General features: G+C 43.5%; 1 protein-coding gene across 7 annotated transcripts in view; it reads left to right on the top strand.

Annotated features, from left to right (window-relative positions):
- LOC106606570 (mitochondrial Rho GTPase 1-A) overlaps window positions 1-18,765 on the top strand; it is a 31,150-nt gene that overhangs the window by 3,896 nt on the left and 8,489 nt on the right. For 5 of the 7 annotated variants that reach the window (XM_045719923.1, XM_045719925.1, XM_045719927.1 and 2 more), the window contains exons 5-18: window positions 63-115; window positions 3,835-3,943; window positions 8,295-8,396; window positions 8,596-8,694; window positions 10,212-10,320; window positions 10,613-10,733; window positions 11,257-11,341; window positions 11,596-11,741; window positions 11,933-12,033; window positions 12,234-12,364; window positions 12,773-12,856; window positions 13,219-13,341; window positions 13,706-13,908; window positions 15,614-15,736. In XM_045719923.1, the coding sequence (XP_045575879.1) occupies window positions 63-115; window positions 3,835-3,943; window positions 8,295-8,396; window positions 8,596-8,694; window positions 10,212-10,320; window positions 10,613-10,733; window positions 11,257-11,341; window positions 11,596-11,741; window positions 11,933-12,033; window positions 12,234-12,364; window positions 12,773-12,856; window positions 13,219-13,341; window positions 13,706-13,908; window positions 15,614-15,736 (1,589 nt within the window). The remainder of the gene's footprint in view (window positions 1-62; window positions 116-3,834; window positions 3,944-8,294; window positions 8,397-8,595; window positions 8,695-10,211; window positions 10,321-10,612; window positions 10,734-11,256; window positions 11,342-11,595; window positions 11,742-11,932; window positions 12,034-12,233; window positions 12,365-12,772; window positions 12,857-13,218; window positions 13,342-13,705; window positions 13,909-15,613; window positions 15,737-18,765) is intronic. The other 2 variants (XM_045719928.1, XM_045719929.1) reach the window with 1 other exon arrangement.

Here is an 18,765-nt window from a genome sequence, read left to right on the forward strand (position 1 = left end):
CTGTGTTCTGAGTCTTGGCCTTGCAGCATGTAACGGGGTTTGATATGTGTTTTCTCTCCTAGGTGACAAGCCATTGGATTCCCCTCATAAACGACAGGACGGACAAGGATAGCAGGTGTGTGTGCATGTGTGTGTGTCTCCCCTTGGTCAGGGACAGTGGAGGTATACAGTCTGCTACTAAATCCCCAGTGGATGTGGAAAAGACTGCTCCAACAGCTAAAGTGCTGGTGTAGTTTTTGACAGCTTTGCCACATTTCACTTAGTAGATTGAAACGGGTGTCAAGTCATTTCAATTACATGCCATTCATTATAAGACCAGCCTGCTATATGGACCAGTTATGTCATAGACAAGGGAAAGTACACTACCGTGTACCTGTTTGTGTAACCTACTCCATATCAATGTGATAATGGAGGAAAGGTTACTGAATGACTAATGGCTATATAATGTAAGACCGTGTGATACGGCCTGCCGAGTGGTGCCGTGGTCTAAGGCACTGCGTCGCTGTGCCACTAGAGATCCTGGTTTGAGTCCAGGCTCTGTCGCAGACGGCCGCGACCGGGAGACCCATGGGGCGGGGCGCAATTGGCCCAGCGTCGTCCGGGTTAGGGGAGGGTTTGGCAGGCAGGGATGTCCTTGTCCCATTGCGCTCTAGCGACACCTGTGGTGGGCCGGGCGCAGTGCACGCTGACATGATCGCCAGGTGTACGGTGTTTCCTCCGACACATTGGTGTGACTGGCTTCCGGGTTAAGCGGGCATTGTGTCAAGAAGTAGTGCGGCTTGGTTGGGTTGTGTTTTCGAGGACGCACGGCTCTCGACCTTCGCCTCTCCCGAGTCCGTGCTGGAGTTGCAACGATGAGACAAGACTGTAACTACCAATTGGATACTTTGAAATTGGTGAGGAAAAAGGGGTAAAATAAAAAAAGACAGTGTGATACGATGGATCAGTTTTCCATAAGGGAAGCAGGTGGTCATGGACATTGTTGTCACCTCTAAGCTGTAAGTTGAATTGCAGCCCCCTCTGTCTCCTGTCATTGATTTAATATACCATTATACAGTATGTTGAGAGTCTGTTTCTATAGCGGCAGACAGCCAGACAACATTGATTTAATGTACCATTATACAGTATGTTGAGAGTCTGTTTCTATAGCGGCAGACAGCCAGACAACATTGATTTAATGTACCATTATACAGTATGTTGAGAGTCTGTTTCTATAGCGGCAGACAGCCAGACAACATTGATTTAATGTACCATTATACAGTATGTTGAGAGTCTGTTTCTATAGCGGCAGACAGCCAGACAACATTGATTTAATGTACCATTATACAGTATGTTGAGTCTGTTTCTATAGCAGCAGACAGCCAGACAACATTGATTTAATGTACCATTATACAGTATGTTGAGTCTGTTTCTATAGCAGCAGACAGCCAGACAACATTGATTTAATGTACCATTATACAGTATGTTGAGTCTGTTTGTATAGCGGCAGACAGCCAGACAACATTGATTTTAGGGTTGTCACAATACCAGAATCGCGATACTCTGAGGTATCGTGGCAAGGAAACAAAATATGAAGCGGACTATATTTCCTGAGGAAAACAGTCCTAATGTTTTTAGCCTCATGTTGTCACCTAGAATCACATGTTTATTTTTCATATAGAACACTATATTTTACATACAGTAGGTTTTAAAGGACCATAGAGTTTATTCTGCTTTGTGTGTTCCGGCAGACAGCCAGATAACGTTGTCTTGGATTGAGCCTGGATTTATTTAATAGGATCCGGTGTCAAGGCTAAATCTGCCTGGATTACTGTTAGACTGACAATCTATTGCAGTCTAGAACCCCTGAGGACAAACAAAATATTCCATTTTGAGACATTCTCAGACAATGACTTCTCATGATTGTTTTCTCAGAGCCCTAACTGTCTTCCTCCTCTATTGTTAATGACAATGAAATTCACCTTCCTTTTGAATGAATGGCTTGCAAGGCTGTTTTTCTCAGTCAAAATAAGATACTGGTCTGAAGTTGTAATGTTATTATAATGAGGTTGTAAAGATGTCATAATGATGTTGTAGTGATGCACAGTCGTGGCAGAAAGTTGAGAATGACACAAATATTAATTTCCACAAAGTTTGCTGCTTCAGTATCTTTAGATATTTTTGTCAGATGTTACTATGGAATACAGATGTATAATTCCAAGCATTTCATAAGTGTCAAAGGCTTTTAATTGACAATTACATGAAGTTGATGCAAAGAGTCAATATTTGCAGTGTTGACCCTTCTTTTTCAAGACCTCTGCAATCCGCCCTGGCATGCTGTCAATTAACTTCTGGGCCACATCCTGAATGATGGCAGCCCATTCTTGCATAATCAATGCTTGGAGTTTGTAAGAAATTGTGGCTTTTTGTTTGTCCACCCGCCTCTTGAGGATTGACCACCAGTTCTCAATGGGATTAAGGTCTGGGGAGTTCCCGGCCATGGACCCAAGATATCGATATTTTGTTCCCCGAGCCACTTAGTTATCATTTTTGCCTTATGGCAAGGTGCTCCATCATGCTGTAAAAGGCATTGATCGTCACCAAACTGTTCCTGGACGGTTGGGAGAAGTTGCTATCGGAGGATGTGTTGGTACCATTCTTTATTCATGGCTGTGTTCGTAGGCAAAATTGTGAGTGAGCCCACTCCCTTGGCTGAGAAGCAACCCCACACATGAATGGTCTCAGGATGCTTTACTGTTGGCCTAACACAGGACTGATGGTAGCGCTCACCTTGTCTTCTCCGGACAAGCTTTTTTCCGGATGCCCCAAACAATCGGAAAGGGGATTCATCAGAGAAAATTACTTTACCCCAGTCCTCAGCAGTCCAATCCCTGTACCTTTTTCAGAATATCAGTCTGTCCCTGATGTTTTTCCTGGAGAGAAGTGGCTTCTTTGCTGCCCTTCTTGACACCAGGCCATCCTCCCAAAGTCTTCGCCTCACTGTGCGTGCAGATGCACTCACACCTGCCTGCTGCCATTCCTGAGCAAGCTCTGTACTCGTGGTGCCCCGATCCCGCAGCTGAATCAACTTTAGGAGATGGTCCTGGCGCTTGCTGGACTTTCTTGGGCGCCCTGAAGCCTTCTTCACAACAATTGAACCGCTCTCCTTGAAGTTCTTGATGATCTGATAAATGGTTGATTTAGGTGCAATCTTACTGGCAGCAATATCCTTGCCTGTGAAGCCCTTTTTGTGCAAAGCAATGATGACGGCACGTGTTTCCTTGCAGGTAACCATGGTTGACAGAGGAAGAACAATGATTCCAAGCACCACCCTCCTTTTGAAGCTTCCAGTCTGTTGTTCGAACTTAATCAGCATGACAGAGTGATCTCCAGCCTTGTCCTCGTCAACACTCGCACCTGTGTTAACGAGAGAATCACTGACATGATGTCAGCTGGTCCTTTTGTGGCAGGGCTGAAATGCAGTGGAAATATTTTTGGGGGGATTCAGTTAATTTGCATGGCAAAGAGGGACTTTGCAATTAATTGCAATTCATCTGATCACTCTTCATAACATTCTGGAGTATATGCAAATTGCCATCATACAAACTGAGGCAGCAGATTTTGTGAAAATTAATATTTGTGTTATTCTCAATTTTTGGCCACGACTGTAATGTTGTTATGATGTGGTTCAGTCGGTAGAGATTTGAGCTTAAAATGCCAATGGTCGTCGGTTCGATTCCCGCTGAGGCCACCCATACAGATTTTTTTTATGCACACATGACTGTAAGTCGTTTTGGATTTAAGCATCTGCTAAAAGGCATATATTATTTAAGATCATATATGATGTTGTTGCAGGGTACCACTGATCCTGGTGGGGAATAAGTCAGACCTGGTAGAACACAGCAGTATGGAGACCATCCTGCCCATCATGAACCAGTACTCTGACATTGAGACCTGCGTGGAGGTAAGAGAACACTGACTGGTTACACTGTTTACTGCCGCCATTTTGGGGCTAAACTGACGAGTGCCTAGCAAGAGTACATTGAGAATGACCATATAGCTAGGCTAATGAAAGTTGTTGTTACGCTTGAGTTGAGGCTCAATCAAAATGGTATAAAACCACTAGAAATGTATTTAAAGGGTCTCTGATCATCTGATGAATGGAATTCAGGACTACAGAACTTTGATCAACAATGGTTTCATATTCTATCCCGGTTCTGAAATCCAAACAGCTGAAAACGCCTGGGAGACTCCTAATGTTTCAGCTAACTCCTGACTCCAGTTAGAATGTTATCTCATGGCTGGTAAATTAGTCTGTCTTTCTGCTGCAGAGACCCTGGTAGTATTCATTATGGCACACAACATAAAACATTTTGCAACGTAAAATAAAAATAAGTGTTTATTGGCCAAGTCCACATAGTAAATTAGCCTTTTTCAGTCAGTTTTTTTTATTTGGTGCCTAATGAACATGACCCCTCTGTCTTTCTACTGAGTGACTGAGTGTGTGCACTGTGTGCTGAGACCCACTTCTATCATGGAGGAAAGTAGTTGGCTACATTACTCTTCCATTGGTCTCATGTGACAGCCCAGTCACATGTCCTCTGGCTAGATTAGTTACAGGATAAAAGTAGTGGAGGTGGAGGGGACGACGTGTTGGAACACACACACACACACATAGAATACACACAGTCAGATGTGTTAAAGTGACAACCTGGTCAGGATCCGTTATGCAGTTGTACTGCACAAGGTTCATGGGTACTTGTACGTGATGCAACACTGTTCAGTCTCTACATGTTTAACATCTGAACACTCTTCCGCCCTGTGTGGAATTAGCCCCTTGTCATGGCAACGCCACTGGTGTTTATAGCCTGGCTGTTTCTGGACCCTAGTTTCACATTGAGAGATGATGTTCTGCTTTCCATGACCTCATTTAGACCACTAAGAGTGGCTTGTGGCTTGAGTGGTTTTTTTCACTGAAGCACCATAAATCTGCACTGCACCTAAATGCAACAACTCAAGCTGATTGAGAACCAGTTGATGTGTATAACCAAGTAGTTAAAGAAGTGGGATAGGTGATTAGTCAGGTTTGTAATAGACATGGTTTACACCGTACAATGAAATGCCGCCTTAACCCTTTATTTCAACAGTGGCGGCTGATATCCTACAGTACCCATAATGCTCTGTAACACAATTGGTTTTAGCTTTGTAAATGTAACCTTTATTTAACTAGGCAAGTCAGTTAAGAACAAATGATTCTTTACAATGACGGTCGACCCCGGCCAAACCCAGATGACGCTGGGCCAATTGTGCGCCGCCTTATGGGACTCCCAATCACGGCCGGATGTGATGCAGCCTGGATTCGAACCAGGGACTGCAGTGACGCCTCTTGCACTGAGATGCAGTGCCTCAGACCGCTGCACCACTCGGGAGCCCTAAAGATGTTACTAAAGTGAACATGGTTTCCTGTCTCCTTACCAATACATGGTTGTTAGACCACAGCATGGGTCTGTCTCCTTACCAATACATGGTTGTTAGACCACAGCATGGGTCTGTCTCCTTACCAATACATGGTTGTTAGACCACAGCAGGGGTCTGTCTCCTTACCAATACATGGTTGTTAGACCACAGCAGGGGTCTGTCTCCTTACCAATACATGGTTGTTAGACCACAGCAGGGGTCTGTCTCCTTACCAATACATGGTGGTTAGACCACAGCAGGGGTCTGTCTCCTTACCAATTCATGGTGGTTAGACCACAGCAGGGGTCTTTTTCTCTGTGTATTGTTCCAGCTGGTTTTGAGGTTACTGTATCTATGTGTTTGTCAGTGTATTGTTCTAGCTGGTGTTGAGGTTACTGTATCTATGTGTTTGTCAGTGTATTGTTCTAGCTGGTGTTGAGGTTACTGTATCTATGTGTTTGTCAGTGTATTGTTCTAGCTGGTTTTGAGGTTACTGTATCTATGTGTTTGTCAGTGTATTGTTCTAGCTGGTTTTGAGGTTACTGTATCTATGTGTTTGTCAGTGTATTGTTCTAGCTGGTTTTGAGGTTACTGTATCTATGTGTTTGTCAGTGTATTGTTCTAGCTGGTTTTGAGGTTACTGTATCTATGTGTTTGTCAGTGTATTGTTCTAGCTGGTTTTGAGGTTACTGTATCTATGTGTTTGTCAGTGTATTGTTCCACCTGGTTTTGAGGTTACTGTATCTATGTGTTTGTCAGTGTATTGTTCTAGCTGGTGTTGAGGTTACTGTATCTATGTGTTTGTCAGTATTGTTCTAGCTGGTTTTGAGGTTACTGTATCTATGTGTTTGTCAGTGTATTGTTCCACCTGGTTTTGAGGTTACTGTATCTATGTGTTTGTCAGTGTATTGTTCTAGCTGGTTTTGAGGTTACTGTATCTATGTGTTTGTCAGTGTATTGTTCTAGCTGGTTTTGAGGTTACTGTATCTATGTGTTTGTCAGTGTATTGTTCTAGCTGGTTTTGAGGTTACTGTATCTATGTGTTTGTCAGTGTATTGTTCCACCTGGTTTTGAGGTTACTGTATCTATGTGTTTGTCTGTGTATTGTTCCAGCTGGTTTTGAGGTTACTGTATCTATGTGTTTGTCAGTGTATTGTTCTAGCTGGTGTTGAGGTTACTGTATCTATGTGTTTGTCAGTGTATTGTTCCACCTGGTTTTGAGGTTACTGTATCTATGTGTTTGTCAGTGTATTGTTCCAGCTGGTTTTGAGGTTACTGTATCTATGTGTTTGTCAGTGTATTGTTCTAGCTGGTGTTGAGGTTACTGTATCTATGTGTTTGTCAGTGTATTGTTCTAGCTGGTTTTGAGGTTACTGTATCTATGTGTTTGTCAGTGTATTGTTCTAGCTGGTTTTGAGGTTACTGTATCTATGTGTTTGTCAGTGTATTGTTCTAGCTGGTTTTGAGGTTACTGTATCTATGTGTTTGTCAGTGTATTGTTCCAGCTGGTGTTGAGGTTACTGTATCTATGTGTTTGTCAGTGTATTGTTCTAGCTGGTTTTGAGGTTACTGTATCTATGTGTTTGTCAGTGTATTGTTCTAGCTAGTTTTGAGGTTACTGTATCTATGTGTTTGTCAGTGTATTGTTCTAGCTGGTGTTGAGGTTACTGTATCTATGTGTTTGTCAGTGTATTGTTCTAGCTGGTTTTGAGGTTACTGTATCTATGTGTTTGTCAGTGTATTGTTCTAGCTGGTTTTGAGGTTACTGTATCTATGTGTTTGTCAGTGTATTGTTCTAGCTGGTGTTGAGGTTACTGTATCTATGTGTTTGTCAGTATTGTTCTAGCTGGTTTTGAGGTTACTGTATCTATGTGTTTGTCAGTGTATTGTTCTAGCTGGTTTTGAGGTTACTGTATCTATGTGTTTGTCAGTGTATTGTTCTAGCTGGTTTTGAGGTTACTGTATCTATGTGTTTGTCAGTGTATTGTTCCAGCTGGTGTTGAGGTTACTGTATCTATGTGTTTGTCAGTGTATTGTTCTAGCTGGTTTTGAGGTTACTGTATCTATGTGTTTGTCAGTGTATTGTTCTAGCTGGTTTTGAGGTTACTGTATCTATGTGTTTGTCAGTGTATTGTTCTAGCTGGTTTTGAGGTTACTGTATCTATGTGTTTGTCAGTGTATTGTTCTAGCTGGTTTTGAGGTTACTGTATCTATGTGTTTGTCAGTGTATTGTTCTAGCTGGTTTTGAGGTTACTGTATCTATGTGTTTGTCAGTGTATTGTTCCACCTGGTTTTGAGGTTACTGTATCTATGTGTTTGTCAGTGTATTGTTCTAGCTGGTTTTGAGGTTACTGTATCTATGTGTTTGTCAGTGTATTGTTCTAGCTGGTTTTGAGGTTACTGTATCTATGTGTTTGTCAGTGTATTGTTCTAGCTGGTTTTGAGGTTACTGTATCTATGTGTTTGTCAGTGTATTGTTCTAGCTGGTTTTGAGGTTACTGTATCTATGTGTTTGTCAGTATTGTTCCAGCTGGTGTTGAGGTTACTGTATCTATGTGTTTGTCAGTGTATTGTTCTAGCTGGTTTTGAGGTTACTGTATCTATGTGTTTGTCAGTGTATTGTTCTAGCTGGTGTTGAGGTTACTGTATCTATGTGTTTGTCAGTGTATTGTTCTAGCTGGTTTTGAGGTTACTGTATCTATGTGTTTGTCAGTATTGTTCTAGCTGGTTTTGAGGTTACTGTATCTATGTGTTTGTCAGTGTATTGTTCTACCTGGTGTTGAGGTTACTGTATCTATGTGTTTGTCAGTGTATTGTTCCACCTGGTTTTGAGGTTACTGTATCTATGTGTTTCTCAGTGCTCTGCCAAAAACCTGAAGAACATCTCAGAGCTGTTCTACTATGCCCAGAAGGCAGTGCTCCACCCTACAGGACCCCTGTACTGCCCAGAGGAGAAGGAGGTGAGGAGGCCAGAGGGAAAACTCTTGGTCCCTAGCTACCCTAACTATGTAGTCTGATCAGGAAATACTTTTCCTGGTCAGGTTACACAATCAAAATGTTTCCTAGCGCTACCATGGGTACACAGGCAACATCTACTTTTTAGCTCTCCAAAAATATCATATTTTACATATTTCAAATGTATACTTTGTGTTTTTTCAGATGAAGCCGTCTTGCATCAAGTCTCTAACTCGCATCTTCAAAGTGTCGGACCTGGACAACGATGGCATCCTCAACGACAAAGAACTCAACTTCTTCCAGGTAGGAGCCTCACTGTGGGAAAATAAACCTCGTGGGAAAACCTAACTTGGCGGTAGCTGCAGGCATGTGTGCTTGATCTGACTGAAGTGAAATAACCTGATTTACTTTGTTTTCCAATGGCAGTTTATTTTAACTTGAGTGGAAGAGAGAGGGAGGGATAGGTTATTAGTGGGTTCACCGGTAGCCTGCAGACAGGTGGTTGATTTAGAAACCCTTTCAGAGCATCTTTTGTCTTCTAGTAAATGGTACAAAGCTGTCTACATATCTGCTTGTGACTTCATATATCCCAAACCACATTACATTAGTAGCTGTGTCAGACATGTTGGAACAGACTGGTTCTTGCCCATTTTGGTCTCACCAGGCGTCTGTTCAGTTGTGTTTAGGTAATGTGTGTTGAGTGATTTATTGTTGAAGCACTTGGATGCAGCATTGTGCCTTGTGTAGGCTTTCATTCTTCACTGTAGTTCTGTGTGGATATAGTAGTTCAAATCAAATGTATTTATATAGCCCTTCTTACATCAGCTGATATCTCAAAGTGCTGTACAGAAACCCAGCCTAAAACCCCAAACAGCAAGCAATGCAGGTGTAGAAGCACGGTGGCTAGGAAAAACTCCCTAGAAAGGCCAAAACCTAGGAAGAAACCTAGAGAGGAACCAGGCTATGAGGGGTGGCCAGTCCTCTTCTGGCTGTGCCGGGTGGAGATTATAACAGCACATGGCCAAGATGTTCAAATGTTCATAAATGACCAGCATGGTCAAATAATAATAATCATAGTAGTTGTCGAGGGTGCAACAAGTCAGCAACTCAAGAGTAAGTGTCAGTTGGCTTTTTCATAGCCGATCTTTGAGAGTATCTCTACCGCTCCTGCTGTCTCTAGAGAGTTGAAAACAGCAGGTCTGGGAAAGGTAGCACGTCCGGTGAACAGGTCAGGGTTCCAGCAGGTCTGGGACAGGTAGCACGTCCGGTGAACAGGTCAGGGTTCCAGCAGGTCTGGGACAAGTAGCATGTCCGGTGAACAGGTCAGGGTTCCATAGCCGCAGGCAGAACAGTTGAAACTGGAGCAGCAGCACGGCCAGGTGGACTGGGGACAGCAAGGAGTCTTTATGCCAGGTAGTCCCGAGGGGAGGGGAGGGAGGGAGGGAGGGGAGGGAGGGGAGGGAGGGAGGGAGGGAGGGAGGGAGGGAGGGAGGGAGGGAGGGAGGGAGGGAGGGAGGGAGGGAGAGAGGGAGAGAGAATTTAAATGCACACAGGACACCGGATAAGACAAGAGAATCCCCCGACACATAAACTACTGCAGCATAAATACTGGAGGCTGAGACAGGAGGGGTCAGGAGACACTGTGGCCCCATCCGATGAAACCCCCGGACAGGGCCAAACAGGCAGGATATTACCCCACCCACTTTGCCAAAGCACAGCCCCCACACCACTGGAGGGATATCTCCAACCACCAACTAGTTGTTCTGTGTGGGTATAGTAGTTCTGTGTGGGTGACACATGGTGTGTTGTGTGTCTGGTAGAGGACGTGTTTCAACATGCCCCTGGCGCCCCAGGCCTTGGAGGATGTCAAGAACGTGGTGAGGAAGAACATGACGGACGGAGTCGAGGACAACGGACTCACGCTCAAAGGTGAGATTGACCACACTGTAGGCCTTCCCTTCTTCTTTCATTCACTTGCTCTATAATCTCTCTCTATTCTCTCTCCCTCTCTCATTCAATCTCTCTATTCTCTCTCCATCTCTCATTCAATCTCTCTCTATTCTCTGCCCACTCTCCCTTGTACTCTCTTCTGTAACCTTCACTAAAGGTCAGGCATGAATAACATTTAATAACCCTTTACCAGTGTACTGTGTCCATCTCTAACGTTGCGTCTGGGTGTATCTCTGACGTGTGTCCATTCTTCACCCTGATTGGCCACTAGGGTTCTTGTTCCTGCACACGCTTTTCATCCAGAGGGGTCGTCACGAGACCACCTGGACGGTGCTGCGGAGGTTCGGGTACGACGACGACTTGGAGCTTCACCAGGAGTACCTGTTCCCCCTGTGAGTGGACACTTGAACCCCCCTGGACCAGGGTCGTGTACATTAGAGCACATCGTAGTAAACCGCTTTACAGCGGAAAACAAAAACGACATGTTCTGGACAAGTGTAGATAGTAATAACTTTCACTCTGTGTTTGAGCGCTTTCTTCCATTTCACGCCTAAAGAACACAACCCTGCCGTACGTATGGGCAACTCTTACCTCTGGGCAGAAAGAGGGAAATGTACACCTGTTTTATGTAAGGCTGGACGAGCATAACAATGACTCTCTGGCCCCAATTGAGTTTCAGTCAATAGCAGATAAAGGACATCTGCTCTGCAGGCTCTCACTTTCTTTCCACTGTGTCAAAGATGTTAAGGTTGAAACCTACTGAACCATCAAGCTGTCTGTGGGTGCATCTTACACTACTTGTTATGACTTGCAAGTAGCACTAGGTCTTTCCCAGGGTGAGCCTTCTGAACAATGCCAGTTTAGCCATAGCACTTTTAATGAGATTAATCCGGAATGTTCTCTTGTCCGTGCCAGGCTAAAAATACCTGCTGACTGCACCACCGAGCTCAACCACAACGCGTACCTCTTCCTCCAGAGTGTCTTTGACAAGCACGACAAAGTAAGTCTTGGATGACATAACTCCTCCTACTGTTGTGTTACCTTCTGCCTCACACAGACAAATATTCACAGGTTTTCCCAAAGTCTCAGTTGGTAGTTTCCCGGAATCAGGAGGGAATATGCAGGGAGGGAATCCTCCAACCGGTTTTTGGGAAAGTTACCGGAATGTTGCAACCCTACACAAAGCTATCATATTTTTAGAACTGTGGTCCTAACCCGTGTGTGTGTGTGTGTGTGTGTGTGTGTGTGTTTCAGGACAGAGACTGTGCCTTGTCTCCAGACGAAGTAAAGGACCTGTTCAAAGTGTTTCCCTACATGCCCTGGGGTCCCGACGTCAACAACACAGTGTGTACCAACGACCAGGGCTGGATCACCTACCAGGGTTACCTGTCACAGTGGACGTGAGTTAGGCCAGCATACCCTGGACTACACTACCTGTTACCTCTGTCTAACTTGAATGATTTGGTAATGCAGTTATACAGCGCTTTGCTGAAACTCAAACTTCTTCACTTTCATATGCTACTGTAGATGTGTACCAAAGCCTCCCACAGACAGACACACACTAACAGGCTTTCAATTTCTGATTGGCCAGGTTAACGACGTACCTGGATGTGCAGCGCTGCTTGGAGTACCTGGGCTACCTTGGCTACTCAATCATCTGTGAGCAGGAGTCCCAGGCAGCAGCCATCACAGGTAATGTGAGCGTGCGTGACTAGGTTTATATGCTTGTCATGTACTTATGTATTGGTGTTAATTATTGTTGACTCTCTGTTTGTGCATTTGAAACCTAATTACATCTACGGTCACTACAGTTGTGTGCGTGTGTGTGTGTTTGCGCGCACATGCATCTGTATATCTCGTGCCCTCTTCCTGACCCGTCTCTCCTCCCTCAGTGACCCGTAACAAGCGCATCGACCTGCAGAAGAAGCAGACGCAGCGCAGCGTGTTCCGCTGCAACATTCTGGGAGCCAGGGGGAGTGGCAAGACCAGCTTCCTGCAGGCCTTCCTGGGTCGCAACCTGCTGGTGAGTCCCTGGAGCTACTGGACAACTGGGGTGTATTCGTTATGGCACACCCCAGCAAAATGTTTTGCAATGCGACAAATTCACATAGTCCCTCCCTGTTTCATCCAGTTTTCTTTTCCTAATTTTGGTGCCTAATGAACATGATCCTGGCTTTTCCATCGAAGGCTCACTGCTACCTGCTAAGCACACATTTCTGTTTCATAGCTACTCTGAAGTAGCCAGGGAGACACGGGCAGTCTGTTACTGTGTTACTAACTCCTTTAAGACATAGCTTACTATCTATTATTATTATTATTATTATTAGTAGTAGTAGTATTATTATACAAACTTAACTATTTAGCAGTGAGGAATAAAATGTACTGTTGTATCAATATGGAGTGGTGAATGTGTGTTTTTCTGTGTTAACAGAAACAGCGGAAGATCAGAGAAGACCATAAATCGTTTTACTCCATCAACACCACGTATGTCTACGGCCAGGAGAAGTACTTACTGGTGAGGCTGTGCATCTCTCTCCCCGTATCATGCTTTCTGCCCGGTAACCAGATTAAAACCCCGGGAGATGCATTGTAATACAGTTGTATAATCTATAATACTGTGTTTTATGTGTTTCCAGCTGTCTAGCCGTAAATCATGAGTGTTTTCCCCTCGTATGTTTTGGAAACTAATATGTTCAGTGCTACACAGTGAATGTTAATCACCTGTCGAGTTACATACTATAGAACAAGACTGGTCCTGAGAGAGGCCTTTCTGCTGAAACGTTGACATTGAACGGTCTCAACTATTTCCCCCTTCTCCCCTCTTCACCCCTCTCTCCTCTTCTCCCCGATTCGCTCTCCTCTTTTGTCTCCCTGTAGCTTCATGAGGTGATGCCAGACTTTGACTTCCTCTCAGAGGAGGACCTGGCGTGTGACGTGGTCTGTCTGGTGTATGACGTCAACAACCCGCGCTCCTTTGAGTACTGTGCCAAGGTCTACAAGGTGTGTACAGTACCTCACTGACAAACTGTATCAAATCCATCAGTCCTTAGTTTAGTCCTGGGCCTGTATTCACCACATGTCTATAGTAGGATGACTGATCTTAGACCAGGTCTCCCCCCCGTCCATATAATCCTATTCGTTATGATTTAAAAGGCAAAACTGATCCTAGATCAGCACTCCGCTTGAGACGCTTTGTGAATATGGGCCCTGATCCTTGAGTCACTACACTGGAATAGAGGGACTTCTCAGCTTTCAGCTTTTCACCTTCTGCAACTGTTTACCAAAATGTTATGATATCAACAATCCTTATCTCGTCTTGTTCTTATAACTAACCTCTGAACTTGAACCTTTTGACCTATGACAGCAATACTTCATGGACAGCAAGACGCCGTGCATGATGATCGCCTCCAAGTCGGACCTGCACGAGGCGCGCCAGCACTACAGTCTGACCCCGCTGGACTTCTGCCGCAAGAACAAGCTGCACCCGCCCCAACCCTGGACCTGCAACACGGTGGATGCCCCCAACAAAGACCTCTACACCAAACTCACCACCATGGCCATGTACCCGTGAGTATAGTCCCCTCAAAGACCATAGTGGTCCTAATCCCATCCTCTGACTTCTGTCACCCCGTCGTCTTTTCCTCCAGCCAGCCCTCTGTGACCTCGTTACGTCCTGTATGATGTCTCCAGACACCCCTGGTGACCCCAGCCCCCCATTGTCCTCCATGTCTCTCTCTAGTCCTACATTAAGTTGCTTCTTCCTGACAGGGGGAGATATTTTAGGTGCTGTTTTATTTCAGTTCCTTAGCGTTGGCCACTGTCAATGTGTTGTGGTACGGTAAGTTTAATTGTAAGATAATGACTAGGCCATTTGAAGTCCCAAAACGAAGGTACTCCACTGAAAATCCTTTGGCCTTGAAGGAAGTCTCCCCAGTCAGCTGTACTGAATGGGTGTTATTGACTTGTTGACAGTCTTAGCCATTCATTCTCTATGAGAGGTAGAGTTAGTCTTCTACTTCATTTAAGAGATTAGCCATTGGTTTAGATTAATGTCTATTTAATTGAGCCTTAAATCTCAGCTTTACGGGGAAGAACTCCAGTTATCTAATGTTAAAAGCATTGGCTTTCCCAAGGCATAGAGAGCTAAGAATCCAGGCCCTCGCTCTTCAAATGACTGGACTCTAGGATGGAAATCCTTTGACAGAAATAATCAGCAGGTTCTGCTCTATACACTACAGTACTTCACCTGTTTCAGACATCTCTCTTGATCGTGAACAGAGTTGTTTATGTAGTTAGGACACTACTATTATTCTGCGTTCATTGGGTATTTGGTATGGACTGTTTCAGTAGCGTCTCCGGCTGCAGATAGATTGTAGGTCAGAGTGACTCATGCTGTATAACCCAGGCCAACAGGAAGATTATAATGGTTTACTTCCATGTGTTTTTAATGGTCAATCTGGAGATTCTGAGACGGGTTAGCTGTTTTTATTGAATTACCCTGAACTTTCTCATCACTTTGCCACTATTTCCTTCATTCTCTGTGGCTTTTCCCCTCTTCTACCTAAGGATGATTGTGGTATTACCACTAATGAAAGGTGTATGTTATTACAGAGGACATTTGTCTCCTCCTGTATGTTATTACAGAGGACATTTGTCTCCTCCTGTATGTTATTACAGAGGACATTTGTCTCCTCCTGTATGTTATTACAGAGGACATTTGTCTCCTCCTGTATGTTATTACAGAGGACATTTGTCTCCTCCTGTATGTTATTACAGAGGACATTTGTCTCCTCCTGTATGTTATTACAGAGGACATTTGTCTCCTCCTGTATGTTATTACAGAGGACATTTGTCTCCTCCTGTATGTTATTACAGAGGACATTTGTCTCCTTTTGTTTTCTTCAAGATCCTTTTTTTGAAGTTGAGGAAGAGGCCAACATTAGCCATACTTAAAAATGCCTTGTATGTGAAGAATGTTCCTCAAGATATGTAACTTTCATAATGCTCAGTACTTAGTTCTTACCACTTTCTCTGTATTACTGTACTTAGTAAAGTAATAACCAATCTTCTTTGCCTTTGTTAATGATGGAGTTATTGTATCATAACTCAGTAACCCAAAGTCCAAGTCCCCCCCTCCAATCTGGTGCTAGAACAGGGTCTGTCTTTCAGAGTTCTGCCATCCCACGGTGATGTTTCCACGGAAACATGTGAATCTGACTTGGTCTTTGTGTGTTTGTATGTGCGTGTGTGTGTTGTGATTGTGTCTCCTCAGCCACGCCAAGCTCCGCTGCATGTGTACCTGCAACAGGTGCACCTTCTGCATCTGTCAGAACATCCTCCGGTCCCAGCTACTGACAAACATAAAGGCCAAATTCTACAGTGTTGTTCTGAACAGGTCCATACTGTAAATACTATAGTGTTTAACAGCTCGTCCCCTCTCTCTCTCTACCCCCCGACGCCCCTATGAGGCGGGAGGGGGGAAACTAGCTTTCTAACCTGGGTGAAGGTTTTTCTCCTCTTCTCCCTCAATGCTTCCTCATAGTCAGGTTTACACTGCATATCCACAACGGAAAACTAGAAATAAGTTGAAATTCTGAGATCTTATTTCGATCTCCAGGCCTGATTTGTACATCTCCATTGAATTTCATATGATTGTATGGGTGGGTTTATAAGACTGTATTCCAAGTACTCATATCGGCTATAGAGTTGACAAGAAGGTTTCAAGACTCCATTTATTTGCTCTCCTTATTTGCTTTTAACTCAATCAAGTGGATTGTCCAAGCTGCTTCTGTCCCTATCTCTCTTATAACAAGAGAGCTCAGTAACAAGAGAGCTCAGTCCAATGCAGCTAGTGTTGCCCCTCGATTTGTTTATTTTTATCACTGGTGTCAAAGGTCGTGGAAGGGGGTGCACTGAGTTTTGTTTTTATAGGACGACTGTGAGAAGGTTCTGGTGACTTTTTAAAAGGACATTCTACTCCAAAATGAATGATGCCGACACCGCTATCTATGATACCCCACAGAAAGGAGCCCAATAACATATATATTTTATGGCTGACTCTTTTACCATAGCCTATACATGGCACTCTACCAATGTTCCCTATAAACTGCACGCGCGTGTGGCTGCACACCTCATCCAGGACTGCCGCGCAGAAGAAATGCCTTGCTACACAGAGACCAAGAGATTGAACTTCAATAAGTTCACCCAATTAGTTTGCACTATATAGATTACATTTTTTTCTGTGATCTAATCAACATTATATCAGCCCGTTTTCAATGCAACAAACCAAAACAAATCTAACTTTGCAAGATTGAGTCTGTGATTTTTGTTGTTGGCAGAGCCAGAGCACAAACAGAGTAGAGTTCTATTGGTCAAGTAGCCCACAAGCTCTTTCAGTCACCCGCGAGTGAATGTGCTTTTCAGATCAGAGCCGCCTGTGTGCACATTAGTTGATATTCTTTGCGAGTTATTAGACCAGTTATAGATTTTGCCAATGCTAATTCTGTGTTCTTATACTCAAACAAAATAAATTGGGATCCCAATCAGGGCCCCTGGGCATGTGCCCGATTGGTAATCCAGCCATGCGTAAAGTACTCCAAAATTAGATCAATTTAGCTTTTATTTTGGTGATTTTCTAGTTCTCAAAGATTATATTATAAAATATATATATAAATAGGTCAATTATCTTTTCTACAAACTTTGTCTGGTTTTAGTCGTTTTAAGTTTAAACTGAAAGCATTTTTCTAAAAAGTATGTATATTGTGTGTGTGTGTGTACGTACATGCATACATACATACGTACATACAGTTGAAGTCGGGAGTTTACGTTACACCTTAGCCAAATATATTTAAACTCAGTTTTTTACAATTTTTTTTACATTTAATCCGAGTAAAAATTCCCTGTCTTAGGTCAGTTAGGATCACCACTTTATTTTAAGAATGTGAAATGTCAGAATAATAGTAGAGAGAGTGATTTATTTCAGCTTTTATTTCTTTCATCACATTCCCAGTGTGTCAGAAGTTTACATACACTCAATTAGTATTTGGTAGCATTACCTTTAAATTGTTTAACTTGGGTCAAACGTTTTGGGTAGCCTTCCACAAGCTTCCCACAATAAGTTGGGTGAATTTTGGCCCATTCCTCCTGACAGAGCTGGTGTAACTGAGTCAGGTCTGTAGGCCTCCTTGCTCGCACACGCTTTTTCAGTTCTGCCCACAAATTTTCTATGGGATTGAGGTCAGGGCTTTGCGATGGCCACTCCAATACCTTGACTTTGTTGTCCTTAAGCCGTTTTGCCACAACTTTTGAAGTATGCTTGGGGTCATTGTCCATTTGGAAGACCCATTTGCGACCAAGCTTTAACTTCCAGACTGATGTCTTGAGATGTTGCTTCAATATATCCACATAATTTTCCTCCCTCATGATGCCATCTATTTTGTGAAAGGCACCAGTCCCTCCTGCAGCAAAGCACCCCCACAACATGATGCTGCCACCCTCGTGCTTCACGGTTGGGATGGTGTTCTTCGGCTTGCAAGCCTCCCCCTTTTTCCTCCAAACATTATGGCCAAACAGTTCTATTTTTGTTTCATCAGACCAGAGGACATTTCTCCAAAAAGTACAGTCTTTGTCCCCATGTGCAGTTGCAAACCGTAGTCTGGATTTTTTTATGGCGGTTTTGGAGCAGTGGCTTCTTCCTTGCTGAGCGGCCTTTCAGGTTATGTTGAAATAGGACTCGTTTTTAATGTGGATACTTTTGTATCTGTTTCCTCCAGCATCTTCACAAGGTCCTTTGCTGTTTTCTGGGATTGATTTGCACTTTTCGCACCAAAGTACGATCATCTCTAGGAGACAGAACACGTCTCCTTCCTGAGCGGTATGACAGCTGCGTGGTCCCATGGTGTTTATACTGGCGTACTATTGTTTGTATAGATGAACATGGTACCTTCAGGCTTTTGGAAATTGCTCCCAAGGATGAACCAAACAGAGTTTGAAGGTAGGCCTTGAAATACATCCACAGGTACACCTCCAATTGACTCAAATGATGTCAATTAGCCTATCAGAAGCTTCTAAATCATTGACATAATATTTCTGGAATTTTCCAAGCTGTTTAAAGGCACAGTCAACTTAGTGCATGTAAACTTCTGACCCACTGGAATTGTGATACAGTGAAATAATCTGTCTGTAAATAATTGTTGGAAAAGTTACTTGTGTCATGCACAAAGTAGATGTTCTAACCGACTTGCCAAAACGATAGGAATCTGTGGAGTGGTTGAAAAATGAGTTTTAATGACTCCAACCTAAGTGTATATAAACTTCCGACTTCAACTGTGTGTATGTGTATATATGTATGTGTGTGTGTGTGTGTGTATATATATATATATATATATATATATATATATAGTGTGTGTGTGTTATAACATTTAA

The sequence above is a fragment of the Salmo salar genome, chromosome ssa06 (assembly GCF_905237065.1).
Source record: "Salmo salar chromosome ssa06, Ssal_v3.1, whole genome shotgun sequence".
NCBI lineage: Eukaryota > Metazoa > Chordata > Actinopteri > Salmoniformes > Salmonidae > Salmo > Salmo salar.